At 38.0% G+C, this 19241-nt stretch overlaps 2 protein-coding genes across 4 annotated transcripts in view; both read right to left on the reverse strand.

Moving 5' to 3' along the window:
• LOC122661447 (NADH dehydrogenase [ubiquinone] 1 beta subcomplex subunit 9) overlaps window positions 1-10748 on the reverse strand; it is a 32588-nt gene extending 21840 nt beyond the window's left edge. The window contains exon 1 of the mRNA XM_043856830.1: window positions 10739-10748. The gene's annotated coding sequence lies outside the window, so the exon portion shown is untranslated. The remainder of the gene's footprint in view (window positions 1-10738) is intronic.
• LOC122661444 (kinesin-like protein KIN-7E) lies at window positions 149-9422 on the reverse strand. Of its 3 annotated transcripts, XM_043856825.1 has the most exons (14): window positions 9186-9422; window positions 8515-8604; window positions 8307-8407; window positions 8094-8207; window positions 7941-8022; window positions 7798-7865; window positions 7656-7721; window positions 7441-7565; window positions 4384-4720; window positions 3185-3289; window positions 2113-3066; window positions 972-1261; window positions 762-767; window positions 149-698 (listed from the first exon to the last, which is right to left on the reverse strand). In XM_043856825.1, exons 1-14 carry the CDS (start codon window positions 9403-9405, stop codon window positions 374-376), a joined length of 2883 nt encoding a protein of 960 aa, XP_043712760.1. In that variant the 5' UTR covers window positions 9406-9422; the 3' UTR covers window positions 149-373. The 3 variants fall into 3 exon arrangements, with proteins under 3 accessions (XP_043712760.1, XP_043712761.1, XP_043712759.1); XM_043856826.1 differs by lacking the exon at window positions 762-767 and having other exon boundaries at window positions 149-704; XM_043856824.1 differs by lacking the exon at window positions 762-767 and having other exon boundaries at window positions 149-704; window positions 7941-8029; window positions 8083-8207.
• Window positions 10749-19241: the final 8493 nt, after the last annotated feature.

Raw genomic sequence — 19241 nt, forward strand, 5'->3', positions numbered from 1 at the left:
TTGCTGATAGGTAGGGTTAATTTTGCCACACCCAACTAAGGTCCAAGGACAAGTGAAGATTTACATCTTGTGTGTGCATATTATGTCTTAGATTTTGAAAGGACGTTTAAACCAAAGAATAAAAGGCAAATTATATCATTAATGGAAAGTTTAGAATACAAGACCATTTAATTAGGTAACTGCCATTATTAATTTTCAAAGGATACAACAGCAGCAGCAAATGACAATAATACAACCCAATTATATTGCCTAATCTAAGCAAATTTACAACCCTTTTCTACAATGATCACAATAATGATAATACAGTGTAAATTAATTCATGCCCTATGAAAGAAGGCCAATATGAATCTTTATATCATCAGGCATCAGTTATCTATATATGAAGCCTACCAGAGAATGACATACTCTGTTTCCAATTGGAAGATCGGCTTGAGCGTTGAGGTGTAAAGCTAAGGCCAAACATCTCCTTAAGGGCCTGGCCAGGCTCTAGGAACCCAACAAGCTTTGCAACAATTGTGGCACTTTCCATGACATGGTTAATGTCTTTTGTATCCGTCCACAGGCGCTGAGCCAGCTGTTGCTTCCTTCGTTTTGAGTCTAGACGGATACCCCATTTCACGAAGAGTTGCTCTCTCTCCTTATCTGAGAACCTCTTCTGTATTTGCTTACTCAGCATCTCCCTCTCCTGACGCAGAGCCTTCATACTGTTTCTCCAAAAAGAAGACTAGTTAGAATTCTCTTAGCAGAAGAGCAATAAATCTCTTGTGCTTGGGTTTTGATGAATGCCAAAGTAAGTTCAAAGATTTGAAGCCAAAACCTTGCAACCCCAAGCAAACAAACTAATGATTTAGAACACCCTCCCTCCTTCCCCCAACAACAACAAAACAAATATGGAATGCTACAAGTTTTAACTCATCTTTTGCAACAGTTTATTGAATAGAAAAACTCTTATAGGAAGAACAAGATAGTACCTTGATGCTGGTGTCAGTGTCTGACCATCTTCCATGGCATGTCTAGCAAGATTTCCGTTTGTAAATGTGTCCTTAAGGAAGGAAAGCCTTCTGATCTCTACTTCCATGTAAATGGAATCTGTTGAATCACCTTTGAAGAGCAGGAGGAAGTAGGTTCTGTGGACCAATGATACATTGCATGCATGCCAAAGTTCAATTATCTCTCTCTGCTGCCTCTCGAATTCTGAACGCCAACTTGGAGGTGATTCTGAAGGATCGTGCACAGATTCATTAGGCTCTGATTCTGTCTCCTGGAATCCAACACAAAGAACCTCGTCAAATATATAACAACAACAACATCCAAGCCTTATCCCTACTTAATGGGGTCGGATACATGGATCCTATAAGAGAAAATAGGTAAAAAGAAGTAAAAAGGAAGGGGGGGGGGGGGCAAACAACATCAACAGAAATCTCTAGGGCATCGACCCTTCTTAACTAAGTATTGCTTCTTAACTGCCCAACATCTAAATATATGCTAAATTAAAATCCACAAAACATTTCAAATTTTCCTTATTGCTGTGGAAATCTTAATACCCCACCACCTTTTCACTTTTTCTACCCTTTCCAAGACAAGTTCACCAATTTCAAGAAGAAAAAACACATTCAATAACTTGTGAATGTGGTTGGCTACCCCGCCAAATATGCAGAAATTAAAGGTCCATTTGATTGTTAGTTATTGTAATCCTGGAAAATTAACCGCTTGGTATTACATATTATCTGTAAAAGATGCAATTCTTGTTTTGGAATATCAATGTTATAGAAAATTTTGGATATACTAATATATGATCTATGATTAGTACTCCAGATCCACAGGGTCGGCAGCATGGCAGGAATGTAAAAGATGCAAATTCTTAGGTGGTACATGATATAATAGGCTCTTGGATATTCCTAATATATCATGAGGATCACTAGGTTCAAGTAGCAACTATCAACAAGAGAAACTAAAAAAGGAGTTGACTGCACAAAAAGGAACTATAAGAAAGGCTTGAGAAAAAGGATTACCATATACAAAAAGAAAGAGTGTCCAAGAACAAGAAGATTACAAAGGGAATAAAAATTATTCTCTATAAAAAGGTGTGATAAATGAAAATAACATCCTTACCTGACCATCAAGAAGCTGCTTCTCATACTGAAGTTGGGCCATTTCCTTCAGTCCTGTAACAAAAGTATTGGCACTGGAAATATCCTCTTCAGTTGAGGTTTTGATGTTCGGTGCATTTGGCTCATCAATGGAAGAACTCCCTTCAGATGTCTGGGAATCTCTACTTGAAAACCTTTTGACATTGTCACCATAATTTAATACAGAAAACTTCCCATGGAAGACCTCAGGTCTACCGGGGAAGTCTCTGTCAAACCTGCTAGGTGGTGTGTTCTCATTCTGGTTCCCACTCTCAGAATAGGGAGTGGATGAGCTAATCATGAGAGCAGCTCTACAACTTCTGCTCTTGGTTAACTGCAATCTTCTAGAGCTAGACATGTCAGCTGGAGGCCATGGAGATGGTTCATCAAGGTAGGGATTGACAAGGCAGTCAATGGTTTTTTGCACATGATGGAGTTTTTGCTCCAGCGCACCATACATAAAATTCTTCATACCCTTCAAGTCTCCATCTCCCTTCTTTGGGGACGATATCAACACCTGCTCTGTTGCATCTCCATTCCCAGTCACTGTCAAAGATAACATATCTTCATTCTCTTCAGGTGACAAAGCATTTGGCTCTATATTTCTGACCTTGTTAGATTCCTCCATCTCGATGCATCTGACTTCTTTGCAGATGTCTTCAGAATCTTCAACTGTTTCTTCTGCAATCTCCTCCCAACCCTGACATGGATCACGCCCAAGGAACGTTGGACTAATGGTAGATAGTCTTGGGGAAGTACCATCAGTCAGAAAATGGTTCTCTGGAATCTCAGGCAGCTGTGGGTAAACAGAATTATTATCACTATTACTGTCAGAATACCAAGATGTATTGATTCTTCCAACACCAATGGCACTGTGAGGATCCTCCAAAATTGATGACTCTGATATTGACTTCACATCTTCCCATGTATTGTGTTCCTGAAATTTAGAATGATTATCAAACCTTGACTGCGAAAGGACAAGCACCAGTTAGTAGTTGGGACAACTACTGAACGAATGACTGGGTTCTCTTTTCAAGTTAGTAAAAGATAAATACCCGTAATTTAGAAGCCTGATCATCTCCAACAACTCGTAGTAAATCATGAAGCCGTGATTGAGCAAGATCACGCTGCTGAATGAGCTCCCTTGTCTCCTTCTCCATCTGCATAAGAAGATAACAAGCAATCCCTGTTTAAGCAAACAAGAATTTGTTGCTAGCTTAATGTATGACTACTTTGGAGGTACATCTCAGTATAAATGCCAGAACTCCTTTCAACCATAGTTGGTAAACTGGCATGTCAATCTCTGGCTCAGACAAATCCAGGTGTTCTTTTGGCTTCTCAAGTCAAGGATCAATTTAATTGGTTAGGCTAAGAAAACTGATATTATTGCTAGCTTTACAAAAAATTTTATGGGGAAGTGTTCTCTGTTTGGGAGCGTGGCTCCTGCGCACGCACTGGGGCCAACGGGAGAGCACGCAGGGATATCAAGTGGGGTGTCATTTGCACATTTCATGGGGGGCAGGGTAGTCATTTTACCCCTCCCCCCCAATGTGTCTGGGCGCAGGGTATACACTCCCGGACAGAGTTCTTTTTCCCTTTTTGTCATTGAGTGACTCATCCAAGTCCATACTGCCTTGGTCCAGCCATTTTTTTATGATACATGATACAAATATATAGATTATTACATATTTCTCAAAAAAATAAATTGTGTGTGTGTGTAATAAAGAAGGACCATAACAAGGTGGAAGTCCTACTTTCGCAGGGTCCAATGAGGGTTGATTGGAAACTGGCCAAACCTATCACAATTTGCACAAAGTGGCCGCTCTCAAGACTCAAACCCACACCTTCACACTGGTGTACTGAATAATATTCTAAGCAGTTTTCTGCTCATTCATACCATAACCTGCCGTACCAAACTTAATAAATGGAAGATTGCTTTAAGTCAGAAATTCTTCAACCAGGGTTTCAAAGGGCCATCAATACTAGCATGCAACAGGACATAAAAAGTCTGAAAGTCATGCTTTAGCAGGGCCCGAGGAGGGGTGGATTGAAATTGCTCCTAACCTTCAGCATTCTTTTTGTACAAAGACTCAAACTCACTTCTTCAAGCTGAGAGGCTAAGCTTTTACCATCTCACCATGCAACGGACCCAACTAGCCCTTGGGCATATATCTTTATTATAAAGTACCTCTAATTTTCTTTGCAAGTGACTGTAAATGTTTTAACATGATTGATAAGAAAACTAATTCAGAACCTTTGCAATCTGAAGGTCTTTCTCTCGCAATAGTGTCAGGGAATCAGATGTTGCACAAGCTTGTCCTGGACTTTTCAATTCACTCTCCAGTCTAGCCAATTCTTTTTGTAAATGCTTTACCAGTGCCTTGTCAGACATAACTACATTGACTTGTGCATTGGTAGCCACTTCGTTTGCACAACTTGCAAATAGAAGGGTATTTCTGGACTGCTCAACATGGCTCCGTGCAGGGCTCATGGTGCAAATGATAGCAGTTCTGGCATTTCCTCCTAAGGAGTGTTGCAGTATGCGTGTTAACTTAGAATCTCTGTAAGGAACATGTCCATTTTTTCCTTTGCTGCAAGAGTTGGTAGTTTCGAAGGAATAAGTAGCAAACAGATTAACCATCTACTTCATTATGAAATCAATGTCCAGAAAGAACAAAAATAACATAATAAAACAAAAGAAAACAATATGTAAATAAATAACCTCAGGTTTCTCAACCGAACGAAATAAACAATTTAGTAGGATCATGTAATGAATGTAGCATTCTATCTATGTAATACCAAAGTAAGGTTACAATTTACAACACAGAATATTTAAAGCGACCAACTCTTCATGATCAAAGTAGCAAAAGGTTGCACATTGTGGATGGGTCATGTAATGAATGTGGACATATTAGGTCTGGCTGATTATACGCCAGTGCTCTTTTGTCTCTGACCATTCAGCCATTCAAATTTTTTTTTTCCTTTAAAAAAAAAGAATAATTTTATTGTATTTCAGAGCAGAAAAGAAAGAAATAATGAAGAAAAAAAAGACAAAAACTAGATTTTTTTTAAAAAAAAAAAAAAATGAACCAAGCAACTAAAATGAACAACCCTATGCCACAGGACAAAGGACAAGAGGCGGAGAAAACAAATATAACCAGTAATGACAACCAGTTTGACATGCGAGACAGAATAAAGGAGAGTGTAAAATTTCAGGCTTTCCCTATTGGGGCTCCATGATGCATTATAAAAAGACAAAGGCAAATAGTCTGATGATGAAATAGGTTGACACAGATTGAGTTAGGGTTTTCACTAGGATATTTTCCAACCTGAATCACTATAACTTAGGCCAGGATTCATATCTAAACCGAATAGAATTAGTTCAAGCGTTAACCATATACTCTGTTTTCTCTAATGTGTTAACTTGTCTCGCTATTAATTCCAACCACCAGTTGGGATTTCTACATGTCTATATATTAGCTTAAACATCAGCTTTTTGAAAAGGGATTTATTTTCGGTAACTAATATTTAATGTAATAAGTTCCAGAAGAGGAAATGATGCAGTGAGTCTTGAATGCAGAATCCACAAAAATCGGATCCAACTAATTCGGCATCCAAAGTCCAAGGCTGCTGGTTCCAGCAAGCCTAGGTCCAGGACAGGCCAGTGCTGGGCAAAAAAGAATGTCTTTTAGCAGGACATACATTGGGGTATATGTTAGTCTTCTTTTTTACCTATGGGGGATATTATGCAATTATTTAAAAAAAAATGAAAGAGGAATCAAGTAAGTCCAGACATCAGTCAATACAGGAATTTGAGGAGCTTCACATTTGATCCTTAAGTCGGTTTCTGTTTTGGTTAGCCCTGGCAAGTTAGAAGTCAAGATGATTTAGGAAATTGAAGCCTTTACTGATACTGTAATTGTACCCCCAATAATTTACAGTATTGAAGTATTAATATTCTAGTTTTGGTTTAGGGATTGCTCTCCTCTTTTTCTATTCACTTGTCCTTCATCTTCTTCTAATTATCGCTTCACTTGATATTCTCTATCTTGTTCTGCTGCTTCTTTTCTCGTTCTTCTTCATCTTCTTCTGTGTATTGCTACAGTTTCTTCAAGTTTGCTACAGATGATTGCTATTTCAAAATCCAGTTAGAGAAATCTCATCCAACAAGTCAAATTTCTGGTTCTTATTCCCTTCAAACAATGCCCCCTCTTGGTGTGATATTTCTGCTATTCTCTTCGCATTGAAACTATCGACTCTGTTACTGAATTTCTGATATATCATATACTGTTTCTAGCAAATCTAGTTCCTCAAATTGTTCCTTATATTACCATACCATGTTTTCTGATAGTTCTGGTCTTCTATTAATACCAGTTCTATTTAATTCACATATCAAATCTGGTCTCATACTACTACAAGCAATCCACTTTCCTATATCCCCTAATAGATACATTTGCTTGGTCTATTTGAGTTTCCTAGTTGGTTTAAGTTGCCTAATAGGATATAAGAACCTCTTAGCCAATAGGATCACTTCACTTAAATTAGACCAATTGAACCAATTGGATGCAACCAATTTAAACCGGTTCAATTAAAAACACAAAAATAAAAACTAAGTATTGGGCTAATCCCGTATGCAACCTATATACCCCTATTTCAGGCCCACTAAAGTGGCCTAATACATAGAAAACCCTTAGGAACAAAGGCCCAACATATAGATATCCCAACCCTACACTTATTCCCAATGAAACAAGCCCTATTTGATGATGAATCTGCATCATTAATCCTATATCCTAAGATAAGATTAGGGGTTATTTGCTATCTGTATTAAGAAACCTACTATTTCACTTCTTACACAGTCATCACATTTAGTAAGTCTAATTATCAGTCGAAAACTATTGAGTAGAGTTGCTTTGTTGTTATCCAAAAGTATATTGATAGTTTGGGAATGTAAGACTTTGTGTACTAATGTGAGATGTAAGCAGGAAAGACTTTATTTCTGCTTTCAAAATTTTAACTAAAGTAAGAATTTCCATTACTGATAAAGCAACAATATAAGGTAAACTAGAAACACTGAAGGGGATGCATGCATATGAAGAAACATATGTAGAACTTTATTAAATATTTGACAGAAACCTAAAGATCAATCTAACCTTATGCGAACTCCTAAACAGCATGATGGAATGACCAACATTCAAACTTTTCTAGTGATCTGTTGTTGTTCACAAGTAGTGATAGACGACATAGGGTGTCAACAGAAAGGCTGAAGTAGTCTTAAAAAGTAAACGTGCAAAAGCAAGAAAAGCTAGTCAACCTCAGTTTGCGAATAACAGTTCCCAGGGTGAGTAAGCTGCGATTTATGTGGCAACCTTCTTTTAATCTTGTTCCAGCTGATAATGCCTGAGATGCACGCTCACTTCCAGCCAAATCAACAAAATTCTGTACAAAGGGACACATCAGAGAAGATTTGCCTGAAAAATATCTCTTAGCTGAACAAAAAACCTTGGGAGAAGATAAACTAATTCATACCACACTAGCAGCAAGTGTACTTGAATTTTCCTTGCCTAGGAATTCACGAGCAGAACTTTCAATAGTCTGCAGCAGTCCAGGAGAAAGGGTCATATCAAAATTCCAGGAAGTTTTAACTTCTTTATTGGGATAAGGGCCATACCAGTCTCAGAATTTGATGAGATCTGGAGCTGTTTTCATTAAGGGACGTCTCGCCGATCTGTCTTTGAGCTGCAAGAACAATACTATAGATAAAGATATGCAGCCATCAAGCAAGAGACTACCAAAGAAATAGAATGCCCTTACCTTCACAAATGGATAGGAGTTCCTGCAGATGGTTCCAATCCCTTAGAGTTTCTTCAGTAAGTTTATCCACAATAGTCCCCCTCTGTTGATTTTAAGTACCCATTAGTAGGACTAATAAGCCAATGCAAAAGTTACATAAAAAATAATACTCACCTCTGGATCATCTAGAAGCCTTAGCGGAGTAGCATCTGCACTGAGGAGGTCCCTGACAGCTTCATTGTAAATTTCCATTGCAGAGAATTTCAAAATAAATGCCCTCTCTTGATGCTGCAAGAAAATTTAACCCCACTTCTTGTAGAGGTGTTAAGGAATAAAATGCAACTAATTGGAAGAGGAAAGGCTGGTGCAAGATAGAGTTTTGATTACCCTGTTTATGTAATCATATATATCTGTCATAGTATACTCGGTAATTCCACCCATAGTGTATGTCTTCCCACTGCTAGTTTGCCCATATGCAAAAATACTCGCTGAAGAAATAATTTTGTTGAAATATAAATTTTATTTCCTTGTCAATGGAAAAAATAAGGGAAAATCAGCACACACAAAAATGTACAGACAATAAGATTATACTCACAGTTAATACCACTGACAACCGAAAGGACAACCTCCTTAGCTGCTTCCTCATAAACCTGCCTCGTGGAGCAGTCACCACGAAATACTCTGTCTATTGCAGAAACAAACCCCCAGACCCACCCACACACACACACCCAAAAAAAGAAAAAAGAAGAAGTAAAGATCAGAAGAATGGCTGATACAGATACTGAAGGAACAATGGAACCTGAAGGATAATCTATCTGTTAGCAAAATAATATTATAATCAAAACCTTAATTGGAAACTACCTTGTTTTGACTCCTAGAACTATAAGACAGACATATTTTGATCAGTTTTGGAAAGGCATCTGATTCATTGCACATTATACTCAAATATGATAGAGACTCCAGTAATTTAGCATTTCATGACAGAATGTTACATGGTTTGACAAGTGGAGACTTGAAGGGTAAAAAGAATTGAAAGGATAAAGTAACAGGATACAACAAAATAAAAAATATTAGAAACACAATAACTATAATAAAGAACAGCATCATCAGGAAACCCGCAAATCTCCAAAATGTAAAAAATTTCTATTATTCTACTCGCATCTCTATCGCCTAGATTCACCCAAATTGAAATATGCACACGATGCACTGATTTTTTTTAGATGATGCACTAAATTATAACATACAACGGAATAAGCATATATTTACCAAATGTATAGGCAGTTGGGTACATAGATCGCTCTGGAAGGCTGTTCCTGAAAATGATCGTGTTATCATTGATGCATTCCCAATCCGATACGTCATTCCTGGCAATTTCCTTTGCGTTAAGAGGCCTCAGTCTCACAGAAACAAGAATTTTTTCCCCACCGGCAGCCGCTCCCTGTGGCTTTTCCCACCGTGGAAGCTCATCTCCATTAATCGACCCCATTTCTTACCCTTCGTTTCCTGAACTATAAGAAAAGAAGGAAGAAGATATGCATCATAATTAAATATAATGCTCGCAGGGGGTAAGAAATACAGAATACTCACAGCTTTTCGTTGCGGGCCTAAGGTTGTTGAGCTCGCATACAACAACAAACCAAGCCCCTTACACCCTCATCATCTGCAACAACCACCTAATCATAGGTCAGCGCACATTAAGGGATGTCGGTTACTGTTTTGTCTCATGCCCTGCCGATAACTATAATTTTTTATTTTCTTCCTTCAGAAATGAAGATTTGAATGTCAGAAGACTCAGAACAGATAAATTTCCGAATTCACGACTTCTGATGCGCTGAGACGAAATGACGGTGCTTTATATATTGTAATGGCTAGTGATGTTTGTATTTACTGAGATGGACCCGCATCCCAGAGTGTCTCACTTTGTTTTTCTTTCTCCCTGCCTTCTCTCTCTTCTCTTACTCCGCTTCTGAAATTTCCATTAGTTTTGTACGGAGTGTTCTTAGTCGTTTTCAAGGAACGGTGTTGACCTCAGCTCAGATCTTCGCCAATTCTTTCTGCGACTCGGAAATTACTGTACATTCTCTGACTTCTGCAAATTTGATTGTGACGGTCTTCAAGGTTACACTTCCCACTTCCACCTGCAAAATCCAAAAGCATAATTCAAAATACCGCTTTAAATTTAGAAGAAAAAAAAAAAAAAAAACCAAAATTTCCGGATATCATCCTGTAGTAGTACAGTACTCTGCTTCAAAGTCAACAGAATCTCCTCTGTTCCAACTTTGAAACGTTTCCCTCCAAAACCAACTTCCGACCAAAACTGATATCTTTACCTCTTCCGCTCTCAGATCTCGCAAATTAGTCGGCAATGGCTTTGAAAGCTAATATCTTTTCGCAATTCACAACTGTATCATATCTCCAAACGCTCTGTTCTCATTAAAATCAGCCTCAGACTACAGATCTGCAATGTGCTTCGTAATTAGAAAAATTTCTCAAAATCCAGAGCGTATAGCTTCTTCCAAAAAACCAGTCTTCTGTGTTTTTCGAAATCCTCACAGTTCCTCCACCTCTTCAAGCCCCGATCTCTAGCCAAAAGAAGTTGAGTGAACCTTTACGCATCGAATGTGAAAGGATCGAATAATGAGAGAAGAAGAAAAAAAAAAGACGAAGAGACGGATAATTTGTAAAGGAATACGAATCCGAGACCAAGAGAAAAATGTTGTCGATCGTAAGAGGCTTCTTCTTCTTCCTTCCGCTACGATACAAGATTGAAGAGAAGGGGAAACAGGAGAGGAAAGAGATTGTAACAGTAAAACCGTTCCTCTCTCTCTCCTTCTTTCTTTCTTTATCTTTACGCAAGTTTTCTCAGATTTTAATTTAAAGGCTCCTGTCTAGCAGCGAGCGAAAGCGAAGGAGTGACGACGAGGTCAAACATGTTTTGGTAGTTAAAACATCACTTGTTCGCTTCGTTGGCTCCAATATGTTAATAACTTAATATCAGCCTTTCAAATAAAACCGTTCCCGCGAAAAGAATTGCACAATTATCCTTTGCGATAATTTCTCAGTCGCCTAAATTTAGTCTGTAATTACACCAAACTCCATATGAATTTTTTCTTATGCAAATCCTCCAATATAATAAATTTCCACTTCTACTTCTCTCCTGCTTTTTTAGAATTACCAGAATTTCACCTAAATATATCACAAATTATTTCACTTATACTTCCATTAAAACAATGTGTTTGATTTTTTTTGAGTGTGGTAACAAACAGATTTATTGATTCTAACGTGTAATACACATGGATGGAGAAGAAACTAACTCCAAAATCCATGGATTAGAAATAGATCATACTGTCGTTCGCGAGGTAGTCAACCAAGCTATTTTGCTTCTTTGGAATAAAAGAAAAAATAAAATTAGTTAAAAAAGATGATAAATGATGAATATTATCCAAAATAGACTTGAGAGTCAAAAGAGGGGAAACATTGTTGTAGATAAGTCACAATTGTTTGCTGGTCCGATTCCACCACCAATCGATCATAATCTTCATAAATCCTTTCCAATAATGCTGATAGTATAGCCAATGCTTCTATAGACCAATCCAAACCACCCGAATTAGAATTTTGCTTTGAAGAAGCATCACAGTTTACCTTAACCCAATTTGGTTGTGGTGGCTCCCAATGCACCGTTCGCTCCAAAGGTTGTGTGGTTGCCATCACAACTCTTCCACCACCAATATCAAGCATTGATCTCCTAAATTCTTCAAAAGCTTTGGCAAGAGATAGAATAACATCTTGAGGACTCCATGTTTTCTGTCCCAAAATAAAATCACACCTTGATAACCAAATATAACATAAAATGAGGGTTGCAAGGGTGATTAGTTGACGTTTCTCTTCCTTACCAAAGACAGAGAAAGATTTCCAATCAAGAATGAAAGATGAAATATGGAAGTCACTTTGAGATGGGACAACATAGTCCATACCACTATCAAACCAAACCGCCTTAACAAAGCTACAACCAAGCAGAATGGTTTAAAATCGAATCGATTTGAATATAAAAAAAAGAGAAAGAACGTAACTTGATCGTGCCAAACACGCTGCCCCTGCGCCTTGACATAGGGGCAGGCATTTCAAAGGGAGCAACGATCATTTTATGCGGCCCTATCAAGGCATAGGGGCAACATGCGCTGCACAAACTGTTCAAGGTATTGGTATCATGTGCCAATAATATCGGTATCGTCGGTATTCAATATCATACTATATCAGTATCAGTACATATTGACTTAAAAAGACATTTGATGTACATATGAACAGGGCTTTTATGCCGTGTGGTGCTCATGCATCAGAAGTATGATTAGGGCTGACAAAAGCTTGCAGAAGGTCCGATGGTGGGGCCGCTTTGACCCAACAAGAGGACGAAACGCCATAAGACTAGACCAAACAAATACCCATTTGTGAACAACTGAACAAATGAAACTGCCCATGCAAATGTCCAAAAAAATTTTGCCCATGCGATGAGATGAGACGGGGTACATCTTATCATTTGCTCCTGATAAAGTTCAAATTCATTATATCCTTTTGTCTGCAAACGCATGTGGCATGTGGCATGTGGCATGTGTACGACTGAAAAGGCCACTCCATGTGCACTGTATAAAGAGCTAAAAAGCATAAAAAGCGAACTTCATTACTCATCTGGGACTCCAAGATCAACTTTATATTATGAATGGGGATTAGGATTTAGGAAGAAGGTTCCCGTCCCCTTTGTGTGTTAATTTCTTACATCTTTTTCAAAAAAGGGAAAAAAAAAATCTCTTACATCACACCACTGACGATGTAGAACATAGTATTACTCATATTATCCATCACTTTGTATGCTAACGATTGTTGCCTATAAGAAACCGCCTCCATCTGCAATGCTCAATCCTTAGAAAATCCACTTCTATCTAATTTAAGCACCAAAATCAGACCTCTTTGAACTTGATCCATCTCCCTCCATCCTTCGGGTCGAACCAGGATCAGATCCTTTCCCTCTCCTTCCCCATATCCGGTGTACTAACACAAATTGGGAAGATCGAAATTATTCAATAGTTTTCGACTCTCCCCTTTAGATTTAATCAAACGGAATGAACGAAAAGGTTCTCAAGAGAAAATATTGGATATGTAAACGACATGACCGCCATAGAGATGAACTTGTAGGCCACAAAAGGGACTGTTGTGCTTTCCATGTCATGTTTCTTCGTATGAGAAGGACTTGAATGCTTGGGTTCTTAGGCTTGAACTTATCAGCAATGAAGATAGTAGGGTAGATATGGCCACCAATCCCTCTAGCAATGAAAATGATCCATAGATCACCTAAGATTCCTTAAAAGATAACAGAGTAATTAGAGAGAGATCTTTCACCCCATGCTCCTCATTAGAACCCTCTGGTTCCCTCTCAAGGGTCACTCTGAGTGTAATCACATGTAGGTGAGTAAGGGACACTATTTTAGGTAGTTTTGCAATAGGTATTTTTGTTTTGGGAAGTTTGGTTGTGTTAGTGCACGATCCGATGTGACCTCCAATCTCCCGAGTCGACCTATAAAATAGATTATCGATCAACTCTAGCCGGTCTGGGCCGATCGATTGAGCTCTGATGCCTAAATTAGATTGCGCACCTACAGATATCTAAAGAACTCAAAAAAAGGATCCCCAGAACTATTACATACCTGCCTATTTATAGTTTTCATATTGTAGATCATTATAGGCCTTTATCGACAGTAGACCTTTATTTCGGTCCTAAAAGTGCTGAGGTGGAATGTCATTTGAATGGACACCTGTCTTGAGGGTTCATGCTGAAGGCGTGACCCTAGCTCACCTGTTCCGCGTGACTTGGGTGGAGCGATCCTTCCTTCTCCCACGTGTTCTTGATCCTTGGCTCTGTTATGCTTAGGTCGGCTTGCCTATGTCGGGGCTCTTTCTGGACGGGCCAACCACATTCCATCCTCCATGTTGGATTGGTTCTGGGTCATGTCTGCATGGTTCTCTCTGTGGCTCGGGTGAGCACGATTGAACCGATCTTAAGAAGACATGTGTCGCAACGCCAGTGGTGAGACACTAGATAGGCGTATCAGGTTGAAATAAAGAATAAATAGGAAATTTGGAAAAATGAAACCCATTTTTTGAAAATCATGTAATTTTCCCATAAAACAAACAAGACAATGGATCCTCTGCATGTACTTGCAGGTGCACATACATGTGAGAGTTAACAACTTATTTCTTTTATTTTCATAAATACCTTTTCTCACCTTGTAAATGACAATAATGAGACATGTGATTGCCTTTTCCACATACATGTAAAAGAACTAAATTCAGAAAAACATAACAAAACCCATATAAGAGGGAGTGTATGGTCGTGGGAAACATTTTCCTAATAAATGAACTAGTCTAGAGAGAGAGAATGAAAAAAAGTTAGGTATTAGCCTCTTATTAGGACATAATTTTTATAACCGTAAAGGGCTTGCTTAATTTAATATTACACATTATATACAAATAAGTAACTAACTAATTCATTCGAACCATTATAACATGCCCAACCTAAAAAATTGCAAAATATGAAGGGAAAAAATTATTTCTTGGTTTGACTCCAATAAAAAAGGTATTAGATGGATTATTTATTAAATTGAAACGTGAGGTCGCTTTAGGGCTTGGTTCATTTCATCCCTCCCTCTTTTCCTCTTTCTTTTTATCGGATGGTGGCCGGGGTTTAGACTTTAGAAGTAATCTCTTTCTTTCTTAATCATTTAAAAACAATCAAAATTGTAATGATCAAACACTTAATGTATCTTTTTGGTAGTAAGTGAGGGTGTCAAATGGGGATCGGGCTCTTCTCCTCCGAGCACCTTATTCGGGGAGTTTCTAGTGAGGTAACCAATGGTGGGGTTGTTGGTAGCATGCCGAGACACACGCCCGGGTAGAGTTAGGCACACATCCCAACGTGCTGCTAACAGCCCTGCCATTGGATGCCTCACTGGGCACTCCCCGGATAGGGTGCTCATAGGAGAGGGGCCAAATCCGTCAAATGGTCGTTTTGGTCCAATTTCGATGGTTTTTTTCAAATTTTATTTTTTTTAGCATTTATCAGTTTGGATCGAAACTTGAACAATAAGGGTTCAATTTCTAAAAACCAAATTAAATCCAATAGTTATAGGTTTGATTATTTTTTATTTTTTATCACTTTTTCTTAACGGGTTCTTGCCAGTTTGCTATCAGTTCAGTTTCGATTTTTCCATATATAAGAAAGAAACTATTGTTAAAATATAAAATTTTTTATCAAGTTTTGGTGAGTTCGGTCCATTTAGTTGATCTTAATGGTTTGTTTTGGGTTTATACCGGTTTCTGAAAACCCAAAAATCAAAATGAATGATAAAGCATTTGGTTTGATTTCGTTTAGAAATCAATTAGGACTTTATTCTAAATTCTGAATACTTGATTTTGCACTGCTTGGTAAACTCCATTTGGATTGAAACTTTACATGTGAAAAAGAGATATTTGTGCACAAATTTGCACCCCACCTAAACTACCACCTTCTTACGCAATTAATATGCCTCAAAATTGTTGTCTTTCATTTTCGACATTAAATGAGAGTTAGAGTACAAATTTGAGACCCATATTCAAGGGTATGGTTCAGATTTTATTTCATTTTTTTTTTCTTGTATTTTTCATAGACCTCAAAATTTTAAAATGCATATATTTTTTCATCAGTTCTTTTGTATATTTGAAACTTTGTTAAAGTCAAAATGAACTCAAATTTGGAATTTGGCCATCTTATTTGTGATTTTTTTTGAATAAATATCTTATTTGTGATTAATAATTAGGGTAGGTTGGAGCATATTTATTTTTAAGAACAACTATTCCAAATCTAAACTATGTTAAAGTTGTTTGGGATATTTCTAATCTCATCTATGACTTTCCCAATTCATGTTATTTTTTAACTTTGTTTATGAAGTTAGGCTTTGCTAGGGTTTATGACTTTTATCGGGTTGACTGTTTTCCTCTCTTTTTTTTTATTGGCTTAGTTTCTTTATAAACAAAAAAAAAACGTAAAAAATAAAAAATCCTAAGTATAAATAAGTGCACTTTTAAAAAAATATTGACAAGAGAAGAAATAATAATAATAGTGATAAATAATGGTAAGGGAATGAGTTCCCTTTGATACCAGAGTACTAATTCTAGCGATTGGAGAATCCCTAAAGTAAATCTTACAATAGGAGGCTATTTAAGAAAAATTCACTATTCTAGATGAATAGTAAATTGTGAGGGGCACACAAAAGGGTTTCGGACACTGTCCATGTGCGAAATCTTTTTTTCTAATTGTAATTAGATATTGTTACACTTATTGATCATTGATCACTTCCCTTTATAATAAATACAAGAACTTCATGCATCATTCTCTTAGAAAACAACTAATACGAACAAGGTTATAGGTATCGGTATCGGTGGTCGTATCGGTATTGGTCACCGTCGATATGATACCCTATTGGCCGCGTATTAGATATAAATTAAAAAAACAAATCACTTTTTGGTCGATATTCTCAATCCAGATCGATATCCTATTGATATCAAACATAGGCGGCGATACCGATACATATCGACTGATATAATACTGATAGCTTAATCCATGGATACGAAGGGCCATCATAAGGACTAAAACAATAAAAGGATGGGTTTTGGTCTAAAACCAGGAGGGTGTAGCGGCCCAACATGTGGGGGTCCAGCCCATTTAGTAATGATCAGGTTGGAATTTTTTCATGCATAAGAACGCCCCATATTTTAGGTGGGCTGCATTTGGTCAGTAACGGTGGCAACACCTAGGGTAGGATCAAGTAATTGCCTTAACTCATCCGCAATATAATTTGCCATCCAATGATAGAAAAGGATTCTGTCCAGCACCCTACCTGCCGGCGGACATGATGGGGCATTGGTGTGAGATGTTGGTAAAGATACCAGGGAATGGGACACTCTAATGACATGAGGTAGTCACCAAGGGCACGACATTGCCCTAGTTCATCTAAATTATCAATCTCATGACTCCTCTAAAGGGGGCCAATCTGTAACCAGAGTTTAGTGTCTCCATTTCCAGGTGTCTTGGTCGCCTTGGTCATCTTGTTTGTGTTGTTTTATGTTCAGATCTCTTTCAACTAGGGTTTTAGTATACAGTATTGGCACTAATATCAGTCACAATCGATATCGATATTGATCTACCGTGTCAGGAGGTTCGCACCATTTTACCTCTTGAAATACCAATACGGGTTTTTTGAAAGAACAAAACAGGAAAATAAAGAAAATCTGCAGCAAGAAAGTTAGAAAACCGGTTCAAAATTTGCAAAATGTCTTGAAAATCTAGAAATGAAATAAAAAACAGATATTAGAGTTATTGTTAAAGAAGTTAAATATCTGAAAAGTTCTCAATAAGATCTAAAGCAGGAGCTTATTCAATCGATTGTTGAGAGAAAAAATATGAATTAGAGTTGACATCATGCTTCTTTGAAGTTTTCCAATTGGAAACCCTTTAGATCAGATCCTTGTCCATGCTAATCAAAGGGTTTAGATCTTCATGGTGAGATATTATACTAAATGGATTTTTAAAGGAAAAATAAGTTTCAAAATAGGGATAAGAGATTTTCCGACATTGGTTGCTCAAAGTCGGGGCTTGTCAGTATACTTTACCGCCATACATTACTCTCTGTCCGATGTGGAAAACAATTTTTTGGTATTGGATCGACGTCATCGGGTACATCATTGGCGTTGACGATCCCTCATTGGGTGCTGTTGCGGCCGAAAAATCTTCTGGTAACGTGTACGACCTGCAAAAGGAGAAAAGACAAAGAAGAAGTCCGGAGCGGACTCTGAGGGGACTCTCCAATACCAAAGTTAGTCCGACGCACAAATAATTGTTCAGAGAAGGGGTACGGAGAGAGCAGTAAATCAGTAAAAGTGAATGTGTCATACCTGGGTCCCCTCCTCCTCTTTTTATATTTGGTGCGGTTATCGAGGCAGTTGGTGGCCTCCTTGTCTCTCACCTTCTGACACATGTCGTAGTGAGGTTGGTTACTTGCCTCAATGAGGGGGACCTCTCCTAGTGGGAAACGAAATTTCTTCCCAAGTGTTGTTAGAAGGAACGGTTTTCTAGTTCATGTTCTGTGCGGTTGCTTGCTCCCCAAGCCAAGTTTGGTTACACGTGTCATGCGATCCGTCTCATCGATTATCGGTTAGGATCTTACCACGTATCGATCGTTGAGTGGTCGGATGTTTTAGGTGTATCACGTGTCGTCCGATAATGACTAGTTTTTTGTATCTTCTTTCTTAGAGAAACACGACAATTGGGTTTTCTTGGACACGTGTTTCTAATGGGCATCTATTAATAAGTGTTCTATAAGCTCCTATTCTCTAGTTTTGGTCTATCGTATATTGTTTTTAGAGTCCCATTGTTTTAGCTGATTGAGCATAATTTGAGTGTGTCTTGAAGTGACCAGTACATGAATATAACAACTACTGAAAGACCTAAAAGACTGTAGAACTCAATGTTAGCCAATTTTTTTCAGGGAGAATAATAGTCTCGTTGACTCCCTTGCCAAGAAAGCTTTGTCTCTAGCGCATGAAACGGTATAGCCTAATTCAGCTCCTTGGATCCGACATCTGTGTAGTTTGGATTCCTTAGCTATTTCTAGCGTTCTTCAATAAATTTGCATAAATAATTATTTTATCTTAGAGATCGATTCATTAAAATCTGTATTGCACCATAGGGGTGATTACGAACTTACGAAGGTGTCAACTTTCAAATTCGGTTTAGACCTCGAGATCTTTTTTTAAACCTTAGGAGAGATGCCATGTGGACGTAAGGTTGAGAGAATAAAGAGTCAAATGAGTTGGGCCAGGTCAGATATGAAAGTAGTGGGTGAGAGTAGATTGGGAATCGTTTTCACTCTCCCCCACCACCAACGAAACTTGTGGCTGAGGAGTATGGAAGGATGAGTGACAAAAGCTAAAACATCTTAATTTCATATTTTGGACTTTTGTGGGAATCAATTTCACCAACAAAAAATTAAAAAAAGATTTTGTGAGAATGAGTACCGTGTGATCTGCCCTTAAATCGTTATCTTCCTTTGTTACAGCACGATACTGTACTGCATCGTGCGATGATTACAGAGATCATGTGCACCATATGGGATTCGTTGTACCACATGATCTCTGCAGTGCCGCACAATATAGTACAGCACCGTTGCTCTAACAGGAAAAGATAAAAATTCCACTATCAATTTTATCAGAAGACACACACACTCTCTCTCTCTCTCT

This window comes from Telopea speciosissima, chromosome 5, assembly GCF_018873765.1.
Source record: "Telopea speciosissima isolate NSW1024214 ecotype Mountain lineage chromosome 5, Tspe_v1, whole genome shotgun sequence".
In the NCBI taxonomy this organism is placed as follows: Eukaryota; Viridiplantae; Streptophyta; class Magnoliopsida; order Proteales; family Proteaceae; genus Telopea; species Telopea speciosissima.

Bases quoted from the DNA above. Each gene is read 5' to 3' on its own strand.
- LOC122661444 (XM_043856824.1), bottom strand. From the start codon at position 9,405: ATGGGGTCGATTAATGGAGATGAGCTTCCACGGTGGGAAAAGCCACAG. The intron at 8,605-9,185 runs GTAAATATATGC...TTTCTGCAATAG, and splicing joins CCCAACTGCCTATACATTTG to ACAGAGTATTTCGTGGTGAC. The intron at 705-971 runs GTACTATCTTGT...TTGGAGAAACAG, and splicing joins ACACTGACACCAGCATCAAG to TATGAAGGCTCTGCGTCAGG.